This window comes from Cimex lectularius, unplaced genomic scaffold (assembly GCF_000648675.2).
Source record: "Cimex lectularius strain Harlan isolate CLEC.00 unplaced genomic scaffold, Clec_2.1 scaffold51, whole genome shotgun sequence".
NCBI classification, from domain to species: Eukaryota; Metazoa; Arthropoda; class Insecta; order Hemiptera; family Cimicidae; genus Cimex; species Cimex lectularius.
The window spans coordinates 2,022,829-2,036,261 of record NW_019392674.1 but is presented as its reverse complement, the minus strand read 5'-3'; the positions used below and the strand labels follow the sequence as shown (position 1 = coordinate 2,036,261).

General features: G+C 32.5%; 1 protein-coding gene across 3 annotated transcripts in view; it reads left to right on the top strand.

The window, feature by feature from the left end:
• Positions 1-13,433, top strand: part of LOC106662312 (neural cell adhesion molecule 1-like) — a 489,063-nt gene that overhangs the window by 105,237 nt on the left and 370,393 nt on the right. For 2 of the 3 annotated variants that reach the window (XM_014386329.2, XM_024225418.1), the window contains one exon: positions 9,153-9,191. The exons of the other annotated variant lie outside the window; for it this stretch is intronic. In XM_014386329.2, the coding sequence (XP_014241815.1) occupies positions 9,153-9,191 (39 nt within the window). The remainder of the gene's footprint in view (positions 1-9,152; positions 9,192-13,433) is intronic. 3 annotated transcript variants of the gene reach the window in all.

Genomic DNA, 13,433 nt, shown 5'->3' with positions numbered 1-13,433 from the left:
GGGTCTGACGTAGCCTGTATAATTTTTCTCCAATATAAATCAAAAATTTGAACTAGACCAAAAAATACCAAACACGTATTTATAGATTTTTTTATAGCATCATTCAAGAGTAATTCAGCCGGACCATCAAAAACGAACATCTTGCATATCCATGAGGAACTTATTGAGAAATAATAATTAATCGGACAATAAATGAAATTCTGTTTGGCTTTCTGTCAGCCAGGATCCAAGACGGTTGGTTCCCCTTAGTCAGTAGATACTATTCAACTAAGTACGATTAGTATGTAAGGCAGGTAGGAAATTAATTAGTTTGTTATTGAATTTGTTTAATAGGAATAGAGTTGCGTTACATACAATTTGAGATATTTGATTAGTGAAATTGTCAATAATAAGACGGTGTTCAAAGTGTCAAATGTATTGACCACTTTTCTACTCACGAATAATCTGGATCTTGGTATGGTGAAATGAATCAAATAAAATATGAATAAATTTAACTATTTTTATTAATTATTCTATTTTTCTAAGTTCTTGTTTGAGACGAAAAAGCTAGTGTCACGATCAAGATTCAAACCCACGACCTTCGGCTAAATACGCTTCTGCTCTACTTAACTACATGATCTTTTGTGACTTCAATCCTCGGACACCAACTCCTCATCTCAATCTAAATCATTTCGAATTATTCCCTCTTTTTGCCACAACAACTCTGTTTCTCTTCCAGCAACAAATGCTGTCCGATGCTTTGGGACTTAACATCTGCAAATGGCTTATTTGCTATTCCCCTACAAGGCAGAATACAACAGAACTCTTCAGATAATTATAATCTATTTAAAACTACTATTTGACAATAGATCAAAATCTCACTACAAAACAAACGCTTTATCTCCATATTACCTCTACTACAACGAATCGGAAAGTACCGAATTATATATAAAGTGGGAGGTTTATGGCCGACAAACAGCTGAGGTCATTGCCTGCCCTCCGCGTGTATTCCTTCTCTTTCTTGTTTTTCTCGCGTATTTGGTATTGAACTGCAGCTAATTGATTATCTCGATCTGGTTACTGACTCTCTGCTTTTACTTGTATATTACGTCGTTATTTTAAAATGCTAGCCTCTTGTTAGTACCTCAGGTTGTCAATTTAAGGATAGATACACAACATACCATACATAACATATATATCCTCACAAACATAGAAGTCAGGTCACATTCACTCCCCCAGAGTACTCGATATTCCTCGGGGCGGGGTAACCCCTTCCTTTCATGCTTAAATTACATTCATTCCAACAGAGTAAAATATAAACAACATACAATACTAACATAAAAGTCTGGTCACATTCACTCCCCCAGAGTACTCGATATTCCTCGGGGCGGGGCCGAACCCACTCCATTCGCGCTAATAACTTACTTTTGCTTTCCAGACATCACACACTCACCCCACAGTACTCGATATTCCTCGTGGCGCGATAAATAACCCCTTCCTTTCACGCTAATAAATTACATTCATCCTAATATATTAACATAAACACCACACAAACACGACACAAACACTTCACACACAATACAAGCACAGCACAAACACACATAAACTATGTACATTTGAAAATCCGTATAGACCTGAGACACAAGTACAGCAATTTGTGCCCGCTGCCGTGCCCCAAGACTATGCACAGGTTCGATGATATTCCTAAATATTGTCTATAAACCTCGAGCCTTCTACAATTGAAAAGGTGCTTGTCTGTTACTCTATCTTTGCATAATGGACACCTATGCGGTCGCTTTCCTGCTAGAAGGTGCCCGTGTGTAATCCTTGTATGACCTGTGCGTAGTCTTGTCAGTATGACCTTTTCCCTTTTTGACCCATTTTCCGTGAACCAGGGACCGATGTCTTTCTTAACATGCCACAGTATGGCAGGGTTATTTCTATTTTTCCGAACCCAGTAGTTTTTCCATTCTTCTTTTATCGTATTTGAAATTAATAACTTGAGATCCGCTAGTTCGGAGTTGAATTATGTTTTTCAAGCGTCCAACATTCAATCTAGTCAAAATATTCCAAAATCCTTCGAATAGCCAAGCTCTCTATATGGTATCCCACCTGAATCTCCACTCAGAACTTTCAATCCCATTTGTATTCACATCACACTGACTTCCATAAAACCCTGGACTCTTATCTAATCACCTGGTACCATACCTCTCATTCCGCGATCTTCCCCACAATGCTCTAAGAAGCCTGTAAAAAGTGAAGTGGAATTAATGGATTACTTCTCCACTCGTATAATTTTATAGCATAAAATTCATAAAGGCAATAAAAGTGCTTGATGTTTCAACATTGCGTCGCTCCAATACCGATAAATTCTGAAATAATTTATATTTTGACAGAATTGTTATTGGTATGAATGAAATTTAAAATATTTCAATAAACAAATCAATGTAATATTAAAAAAACTGAATATGAATGATCCCAAATCGCAGTTACTAAAAGGCAGATTATCTTCTAACGACCTTTTCTTTGATAAAAAGGGCAGCCCTTGTAAGCCCCACCTTATAAAAATGTAAATCACGAGTCTCGACCGCCCGACTTCATCTCTTCTCCACCTTATTACGGCGTCCGCGCGGTGTAAATGAGCCGATTTGAGACACCCTTAAAATTCCTTTCCGCCATAATAATCCGCCAGCCCAGAGGAAAAATTCAATAACCTCAGTGGGCAGATGTTCCCCTTGTACCCAAATCATTAGGCGTTAAATGCGTGATGGCTATCTAAACGATGACCCAGTTTAAAACGATAATTCCTCCGGAAAGTCATGGGCTAAGAACCATCAAGGGGCTCATCCTTTGTAATCCGTGGAGGATTAGTCGGCATTAGAATAGCCGAAGTTTCATTTAAAAGATACGTCAGCTCTTTTGGAATGTAAAAACTTTATGATTAATGTAGCAGTTTTAAAGGAAACCGTTGATCGACTGCACTTAGCATAATTCATCCTTTTCGTAAAAACTAGTCTCTGTTTAAATTTTGCTAAACTTAATAATAGATTCATTTTTCACCATTTTTATTCCAAAAAAATATTATCAATTAATCCTAGCTATATAAATATCTTTTGATTTTAATCGTTATTATGTTAAAAAAGGAGTTTTTATTTTAAATAAATGTTTAAGTTTCATTATATTTACATTTTTTGACTTTCACTTTCTTAAAAAACGTCCTTAATGACGAAATATTGTTTTGGGGTTTTCCAGTAAGTTACATATAATTTCATAACCGCTTTAAATTATATAGGTTAGTTATTTTTCCTTATCATATTCTTGCTGTACTATGTCTTTTATTTAACATTTCGATAGCGTCGGTTAAAAGTTTTTGATTAATGAAACGACTGTCTGACATAACAGATGACCAACTTACTTAATTGCATTTGATGTTCAATTCATCTTTTTGTATCGTTTATAACTTCTTTTTCTTGTATTTATGCAATATTTTATTTATCACCACTATTTTTTTCCAATTAGAAAAGCCACTGATTAATTTACGTCCCAATTATTTTTGCACGAAAAAATTCTTTAAAACTTTACAAACAATTTTCTTTGCATAATTACAAAAATTAAAGGTAGGTCCAATGAAAAGAAAACATGAAATATTCTTCCATTGATGCCAGGTACCAATCAACGAAATATTTTATTTCTTTTCTTTTTTCGAAAAATGAATTTTATCATAACATAGTTTAATTATGTATAAACGTTCATCTACTATCATAAACAAAGTTAAGTTCGTTCTCCATTCCGCGTTGATTTCTACCAAAATTATATTTGCAGGTAAATTTGTCGAAATATTTAATTTTCAAATCTTATAATTTTTTATAATATAATTTTTGTAATTGAAAAATGTTTGTATAACCTGAGAAGATGGTTTATTCATGCAATATTATCGTAATAATAACAAAATGTAGGCAACAGTATCCGAACCATGTCTATAAACTTTTGGCAAAATCCATTATGTTTTAGTGGTCTAATTGACCATATTAATTATTTCAATTAATTATTCTTTTTATGTAAAGTCTCGGTTGAGATGAAAAAGCTAGTGTCACAAGGGAGATTCGAAGCGTGCCGAAGTTTTTGGTATAATTCACTAGTTTTCGTGGTCCGCTTCACCAATTATTATATTTTAATTAATTAAGGTTTTTAATTGAGATAAAAAAATCAGTGTCACGAGCAGGATTCGAACCCACGATCTTCGGCTAGATACGCCGCTGCACTACCACTTGAGCTATCGTGACCTCGATCCACAAGGACACCAACTTCTTATCTCATCCCCACCTTTTGAATTTTCCCTCCTTTTTGCCATTTTTCATATGTCGTGTAATCTATTTGATTCTCGGCGACAAATGAAATGGCGACGGAGAGCTTTAGTGAAGGTACACTTCATATTTACTTATTAAATTCACTAGTTTTAGTGGTCCGCTTGACCAGTTAATATATTTCAATTAATTAAGGTTTTTAGTTGGTTAACTTTTGGACGATGTTACATAATAAATGATTTGATTTTTATTGTGTCTATCATAAAACCGCACAATCGCAGGATAAATATCTATTTTTTCACATGATAGTTGTTTCAAAAGGTTCTTAAAATTAGGTATCCCACCAATTGTAATTATTCATTTACTAACTTCACTACTTACATTTTTTACTGTTTTTTTACACAAGTTAAGCATAACCTCGTGTCACTTTCAACGAATGTAAATGCAATTACGAACACTTACAGCTTGTAAAAACGATAGGTTTGCTCAATATACTAAGCAAATAATGTTTAAATTCTGTAAATATTTGTTGAGCACTTCATTGACCATACTGGAAACGGTGCAGCAATGGCAAACAACCCTCGATCAATCATCATTATTAACGTTGACATAGCCATGAAATATTTACTAGTTTGATTAACTTAACCAATCTTAAAGAATGTTTTATTCTTACATAAAACATTTTGAACTAGAGAAGTAAATTACTCACAGTCATTGAACGTAGTGTAAGCAATAAATTTATTTTACTAATTTAATTAAGCTTGTATTAATTTCAGTTTATTAAAAAATCTGAAAATTATAAAATGCAGTAGTTCATTTTTTATTATTATTTTTTTCATCCCCCTTTTTATTGTATTTATTCAACTAGTTATCATTCTTTCTGGCCTGGATCGATCCATAAAGCACGTACATCCTTCATATCAAGTTTTTTATTGTCCCGTATCATTTTAATATCCGAGGTGAATAAATTCCAGAGACGGACGTGAAATATTTGTTATTTTATTGTGTCTTGATACAGGAGACAAATATTGGCCGGGGAAATAAATCGGCAAAGTTGCACAGATTACGGTTTTTTTTATATAAGCAAACTTACCAATTTTGCAGGAAAACCCTGTCGTCGTGGGTTCCCGCGCTTTTAATTAATGCTGATTAATTAAAAATAGCGTTCATGGTGATAAACAGATGTCAGACAATCAAATTATTGAATAAATGATAGTTAAGATGAAAAATATATTTTTTGAATCGAAAAACTTTTCATCAATATTTTTAATACTAAAATTTCATCTTTATAACACTTTCATTCCAGTAAAACATAATACGATGATGTAATCACATTAAAAAACCTCATGTATTACACACGAAATATAATCTCTTGTTTATCACCAATAATAAGTACCAATATTTTTATTTTTTGTTCAATTGGAAAGTTTAAAAATAAAATCCGATTGAAAATTACACAAAAACAAAAAATACAAGTAATTTACTTGAGACATTTAAATATGCGTGAGTTCTGCTAAGTACATGCTAATGATGGTCTTAGCAAACTAAGCTCAGTTTTAAAAGGAAGACATAAACCAATTTTTTTTTTCTTCAAATAATGGAGGTAAAATAGACTTCAGGAGATTGGACGAGTGATTCGAGCGCTGACTCATATTGCCATGCTAGCCGTCCTGGGTTCGAATTCCGGTATGGCCCATGACTTTTTTGATTGATAACATAATATATAAAAGTTGTTGTAAAGCTTTTTTTACCTCTGGTCAGCAACACCAAATAGGCATTATGATAATTAAATTGTTTTTACAGTATATACCACGTTGATTTCAAAAAACAGTATTAATTTGGAAATAACAAATTGATTTTTATTGTTCTATATATTAGTTTTAAAAAAACAGCTAACAGTCTAGGAATATTTGAGTCCCAAAAGTACTAAACTTAGGGAGATAGAAATATGCTCCAAAAAATTTGGTAATTTTCAATAGATTTTTATTATTTCATATTCACATATTGCTTAAATGTGTTACTGTCTTATCAGAAGATCCATACTGTTTGTTAGAAAATATATTTATATAAAAAAATTGCTACAATTATTCAATATTTCACCAATTAAATCCAGTTGAAAATATGAAAATTGATTTAGAGGCTCTCATTTCCCTTAGGGTTTTTGACTTCTCACAAGAGATTTAGCGTAGTCATTAGTGGCTAACATTGAAAACTGGCAGGTAATAAACGTATATTTTAAACGAAGTAAGCTCTTTATAAAGTTGAACTAAGTCAAATGTAAATTTTTCATCAACATACTGTCTGAGCTCGACGTTCAAACAAAATCCAAGTTAATACCGAAACTTCTATACAATATTTAATTTAAATATTATCCCAAAAAGTTTCGTTACAAGGCGTTATCGGCTGTGAGTTACTGTAAAATAAATATCATTAATTATCCTCTTGTCGTCGAGGGCAGTTCTGGGACCAAATTAAAACAATACTCGTCCGTCGGCATTGTTTTACAACGGGTAACGGTCGATTGATTCCGAAGAACAATGCCGGCTGTTAGAGACTCATTGTTGGTCCTACTAGCAAGGTTAATATAACGGTTATTAACTTGCAGCACGTGCTTCCAGATAAATTGCCCATTTAATTTGTTTTAAAGTCCACGTGCCAGGATAAGTCTAGAACCAGAACGAAGGATCCCCCATCTCAGACAAGCTTCACGTTTTTTATATTTTTAATCTAACTAACCCATAAAAAATCTTGGAAGTATATACGGATTCAATTTAAAAGAATTAGATACTTGGGGCTATTTGATTTATGCTCTGAGCAAAAGACCTTGTATAAAGCTGTAAGTATTTGAGCTTTATGATCATCATGGACAAAATTCAAAACTTTTCTGAAAATGAGTAATAAATAGGAAAGTGTTCATAAATGGACGAGCAGACTATCCAATTGGCAATTTAAAAAAATTAAAACTCGATATTTATTATAAAAATTCATTATTATTGATATAACACAAAAACTTGTTATGAATAATTTACCTGTAGTTAAAAAAATATATAACTTATTATAGGTTTGTTTTAAATAACATGAAAATTTATTTGACTAATTTGTCTGTTTTATTAAAAAAAAGTACGGATTGCATGTGATTTGTCCACGCAAAATTGTCATATGTGGTTTAAAGGAAACTGTATATATTGAATTTTTTTTTCAATGATGATGATGGGAGTAAATTTCAGAGACTAGTAAATAAATGTGTAAATGAATTTCTTTAAAAAACCACATGGATTTGTTTTAACAATAACAAAAAAATTATTTTTATTTTAAACCATATAGTTTCATTATTTCGAAAACTGACATACCTATGCACCCTAATACCCACACCACGACTTTCGCCGACGACACAGTAATCTTCTCTTCCCTTTCTGACCTTATTCTTGCAGCAAAAGTGGCAAAGCTGGAACATCAAATTAAACGAACAAAAAGTCGACACATGGCGTTCAACGCATGAGACACCTTGGTTCTTCTTGCACTGCAGATTTAACACACATAAAACAAAAAAGACAAGAAATTACCCGAAGATACGGAAAATTCAAATCGGTCTACTTGTACCCAAATCCGCTGTTAATATATGCAATAAATTTTCAATATATAAGACGCTAATTATACCGATTTGACTTACAGAGACAAGCTTTGGAGTCAAACCAAGCCATCCCACATCCAAAGAATCCAAAACTTTCTATCACAAGTCCTCCGACGCATCCTCAGCGCTCTCTACCATGTCACTAACGAATCCGTTCAGAAAGACATGACATTCATGAAGAACATAATCCAAACACGATTCCACAACTTCCACTCCAAGCTCTGCTTTCCACACCGATCCACTAACTCAAATACTCCCTTCAACGTCCCGCCCTAACAATCCTCCAGTCCGCCTAAAAAGACAGTGGCCCCCAAACCTCGTAGCACAACCCTAACCCAATCAACCGCCAAACTTGAACTCTGAGAAATCCATCATTGAACGGCTCTCCCGTTGTCTGACAGATTATTCCCAGATCTTTTACATCAATTGTTGAATATATAAATTGAAAAGAACGAACAGAAAAAAGTTGTACACTAAAAGTTTAGGGATCAGCCAGACGCTCGACATTTTCCGAATTCAAACTGCCCGAGTGGAAATTCTGCAAAAATCCTCGATGCTCTATTTAAAAAAAACGACACTATAACATTTACCTGTTCCCTTTGCCCAAGAAGTAACTTCCTTCTTTACAGGAATTTTTACAAAAACCTTCTTATTACAATACATAAAGGGAAAAACGCCCTTTAAGCCCAAAAAATTTGTAATCCTGCAATATTCCATCGAATTCTGGTCGCAGGCTTATGAGAAGTTATGATAAAGATTTTCTCCAAAGTGACAATATCAGAAAGTTTGAATGGAAGCCTTTTTTTATAAAACAAACTGTTGGTATGTATGATTAGGTTCTCAACTCTGTGTAACTTATGCTTATTTATAGTTGTTCATTCGCCATAAAATTTTTACTAGGCAGTTTTTCCTAGTTGGGATAGTTTTAGTACAAAGTTTATATAAAGCAAGAAAAAAAACCTTGCCCAGAGAAACAATTTTCTTAAAAATTACAAAACATTTGAAATCTTTGTACTTACTTAAACAATTTTTATTTTTGAAAACCCACGTATCGTTTAGATTTATTCTTACTTTAAACTTAGTTATATATTTATATAAATTAAACCTTTTAAAAAAGGGGCGCTGTTTGCCGCAATGCTTAAACAGTTCCAAAGCGTATAGTATCATACGACAAATGTCTTTAAAAATTTTAAATTAATAAACCATTCGTTATTAATTGATTTTTTCTCGTATTGCAGATAAACCCATCGAATCTCAGTCTATAACACAAGTTCCAGGTAAAATATCCATGCGAAAATTTATTAAGAGCATGCGACTGCTTGGCCTCATGGCAGCCTGGCTTTTAGTGCATTTACCCTTTCTGTCTCAAATATTTGTTCCTTTGAGCATAAATGCTGCATTATTTATTTCATTTATTTTCTGCTTAGGAAACAAAGCTTGCCATTCTTCTCAATTCTTCCTACCGGCGCAAATGATATAAACGAGCTTATTTAGTTTTAAGATTTATGGATTTCATTTTTTCATATGTTTTGCTACAATTTACTCATTCCATATTCGTCTTATACCAGGTAAGATTATGATTAGAAATGAATTCAGGTTTCACGTATCTCATAGAGGTACTGATATACTTATGTGGATCTCTACTTATTTCATATTGATTGATAAATGTACTTATTGCTGTAGTTTAAATATTGTTGCAATCAAAGACCAGGTCCAATTAAAAATTTAACAAATTTCTATGTTTAAACCAAAAATTAGAATGTTAAAAATATAAATTGAAATTTTTCTTTAAACGAAAACTGGGACCAATAATATATGTTAAGTTCCCACGTTTTTTTACGGTACAAATTGTATAGATTTCGTTACCAGGGAAGTTTAAGAAAACATAATGAATATAATTGATCAAACAAATTTAAAAAAAATATTTTTATATATTCTTTTAATTAATTAATCTTTTATGTAGATTTTTGGATGAAATGAAAAACCTTACATCAAAAGATTAATAAATTGAAAGAAGTAATTTGGTAATAGTTGACACTAAGTTCACAAGACATACCTATAAACACCAACAGCACAATGCTTCACAGTCAGCACCCGTAAGACGACCGAGGAAGACCAGTTACGTCAGCTTTTTTAAAAGTTACGAGGATGACTCAAGTTGGTAAACATAGACACTAAAGAGTGAACTGATTATTTAGCACTATGATTATGATGATTTCTTCTTTTCATTGAATCGAGTTTTTTCTCTTTATTTTCAAACGAATACATTTCTGGCTAATACCAACAACCTTTCTTCAGTTATCAAAACATTAATGTTATATTAGGTACAATTATATTACAGTTAAATAAATCATTTCACAACAAAACATGATCTAAGTGCTCACCTGACGATGTTTCGGCTTATCCTCGGTTTTCCTATCTTTTCTCTTTCGACGTGATTACTTACACATAATTCACACGTTATTTTTGTCTTCCTTTGACACATTTTAAAAATAATTTTTCTATAACTGTTTATTGTGTGTTTATATTGATTACTAAGTTTGTTAATTTCTTGCTGGATATTTACGTGTTTGTTATATTCATTTAATAATATATTTTGTAACCAGTACAATGTATTATTTTTACGTTCATTTTTAATAATAAAAAACAAAAATAACTTTTATTATATTTATTTTCTAGTGTAATATTGATACATGGTCAGGACACATCAAACGTTATATTACCATTCATTTAGCACATTAGTATTTTAATTATTAAATTCACTAGTTTTCGTGGTCCGCTTGATCAATTAATATCTTTCCATTAATTGAAAAGGAGGGAAAATTCAAAAATGCGAGGTTGAGGTGAGAAGTTGGTGTCCGAGTGGATCGATGTCACGATACCTCAAGTGTAGAGTAGCGGCGGATCAAGCCGAAGGTCGTGGGTTCGAATCTCGCTCGTGCCATTGACATTTTTATCTCAACTAGAAACCTTAATTAGTTGTAATGTATTAATTGGTCAAGCGGACCACGAAATTAGTGAATTTAATGATTTAAAATGAAGTATACTTCTCTAAAGCTCTCCGTGGCCATTTCATTTGTCGTCGAGGATCCAATTCGATTACACGACATTTGAAAAATGGCAAAAAGGTGGGATAATTCAAAAAGGTGCGGTTGAGATGGGAAGTCAACGTCCGAATAGATTGAGGTCACGATAGCTCAAGTGGTAGAACAGCGGCGTATCTAGCCGAAGATCATGGGTTCGAATCCCGCTCGTGACGATGACTTTTTTCTCAACTAAAAACCTTAATTAATTTTAATTAGTTTTTAAAACTTCAATTTGGTTAAAAAATTTTGCTTTTCCGTACATCGAATTATTTAAATGGATTTCAAGGTTTGGTACATTTTTTTCTGTAAACCTGTTTGCCGTAGAACAAAGTACACCTATGCAAATTTTATTCGAATTTTTACACCATTTTTTCTGATGGTTGTTCATTAAGAAGTAAATTTGGCAACACAACATGTGATATTCAGATGAAAAGAGATACAAAAGTCGTGAAATGATTAAAGAAGTTAACTTCCAGAATTGATAATTTAAACAATTTTTTGCACGCATTCGTAAAATAATAATATAAATAGTGTTGTAATTTTCTCGCATTTTAGAATAATTTCGTTTTTCCTTAACAATCCTAAAACAATTTATTATTAAAATTAGTTAATAAAATTAATTAAGTAACTTCAGATATGAGAAAACTTTAAGAACCCAGGTTACAAATACTTGGAAGACATTAATATGAATGTATTTAACTATTTTCAAGTTCATTTTTTTACGAGTAATTGTTAATTTAATGCAGTCTAAACATTCTATAAAAAATAATTATTCGGGATAAAACAGTTCAATTGTTTCTAATTTCTTCTTTGCCTGCCGAATAAAAACGTTCGAGAAGGAAAGGGTTTTTCGCCTGGCCTCTAGCACAAATTGTACGCTGGATGATGACTCGTACGACTCCCATTAATCTCAAAAGCTCCCGGAAAGACTTACGAGTTTGTGAGAGTCAAGCACTAAAATGAGTCTCTCTTTGGATTTACTCTTATATCTGTAATGTCGCTTTTCTAAGAGGACATTTATTCGTTTCCCCTTTAAAAAATAAAGCACACAAACAAAACGGTCGTGGTTGTGTGCGTTTTATTACTCAAGTGGAGTTTTGCATTTTTGACAAGGTTAACTTTAATTTGCGTTTTCAACAACACTGAGCATTTAGCTGACTTGTCTCGTTTTAATGAAACATAAAAAATATTTTTATTATGAAATGTGATAATATAGACGAGAAATAATTAAAAAACCACAGCTTCTCCGATATTGGACGACAGTTTCATCATTATGCAATGATTTTTTTTGCCAAATACGAGTGTTAGATAAGGTAGGACCATGAAACATGCGATTAGGCATGTTCCTATGTAATGTAAAAAACATAGGCTTCAAATTATTTCTCGGCGGACCTACCGTTAATAGCTGACTCGGTGTTGCCTTAATTTGGTCTTTCATCACTGTCTGAAATTGTCAAATGTAAATGATTATTAACCACACTAGCATTGTGGTTAATTTTGTGAATGGGCACATTGTCACAAAACCAAGGCCTTTTCTTGTATACTTATATTAACTTTATTTTAGGGATTTTTTACGGAGAGCTGCCAAACTGCTTTTTGGTAATTGCCAGCTCTCAATTCTTTCCTGTTTTCTTAATCATTCTACATTCTTTTAATGCTTTTCGAGATGATTTGTAATGTTATATGATATACAACGATAACCGACTCTCGCATATCTTTGTGCTATTTCTTCTTTCTGTAAATTGTGGATAAAATGACACAAATAACAAACATATACCCAAAACTTAATAAATATTGGGTTGTCCGGAAAATAATGCAGGATTTTAAGTTTTCATTAAAAAAAATCTATATAAAATATTCTGTTTACGTTTACAGGATTANTGGGAAATTATTTTGATTAAAGAACATTGCTTTAAAGTAACTAGTTTCTTTTTTTTTGTTTAATACCAAAATCCTGCATTATTTTCCGGACAACCCAATAAAATAAATGGTTTGGTTAGGAGTCACGCTACCTCAGAGTACTTGATAGTTTTCGAGATAATCGGAGATAAGCCGCTCCATTCACGCAAATACATACATTCTAACAAATAACCCATATTATATACAAAAAAAGGTATGAAGATTACGTACAATCCATTTATGTTTAGTAGTCTAATTGACCTTGTTGATTATTTCAATTAGTTATTCTTTTTATGTAAGACCTTGATTGAGATGAAAAATTTAGTGTCACGAGTGAGATTCGAACGTAAGTCCTTCGGTACAATACGCCGCTGCGCTGACCACTTGAGCTATCGTGACTTCGACGACCTTACATGAAAACCATAATCAATTGTAATAATTATGTACAATTAAAAATACTTATAATCCCGAGATAGTGGATTTACGAACTGTGCCTGCTCCTGTGCCCCAATGGTAGGTTTTCCTCTTTTTGTT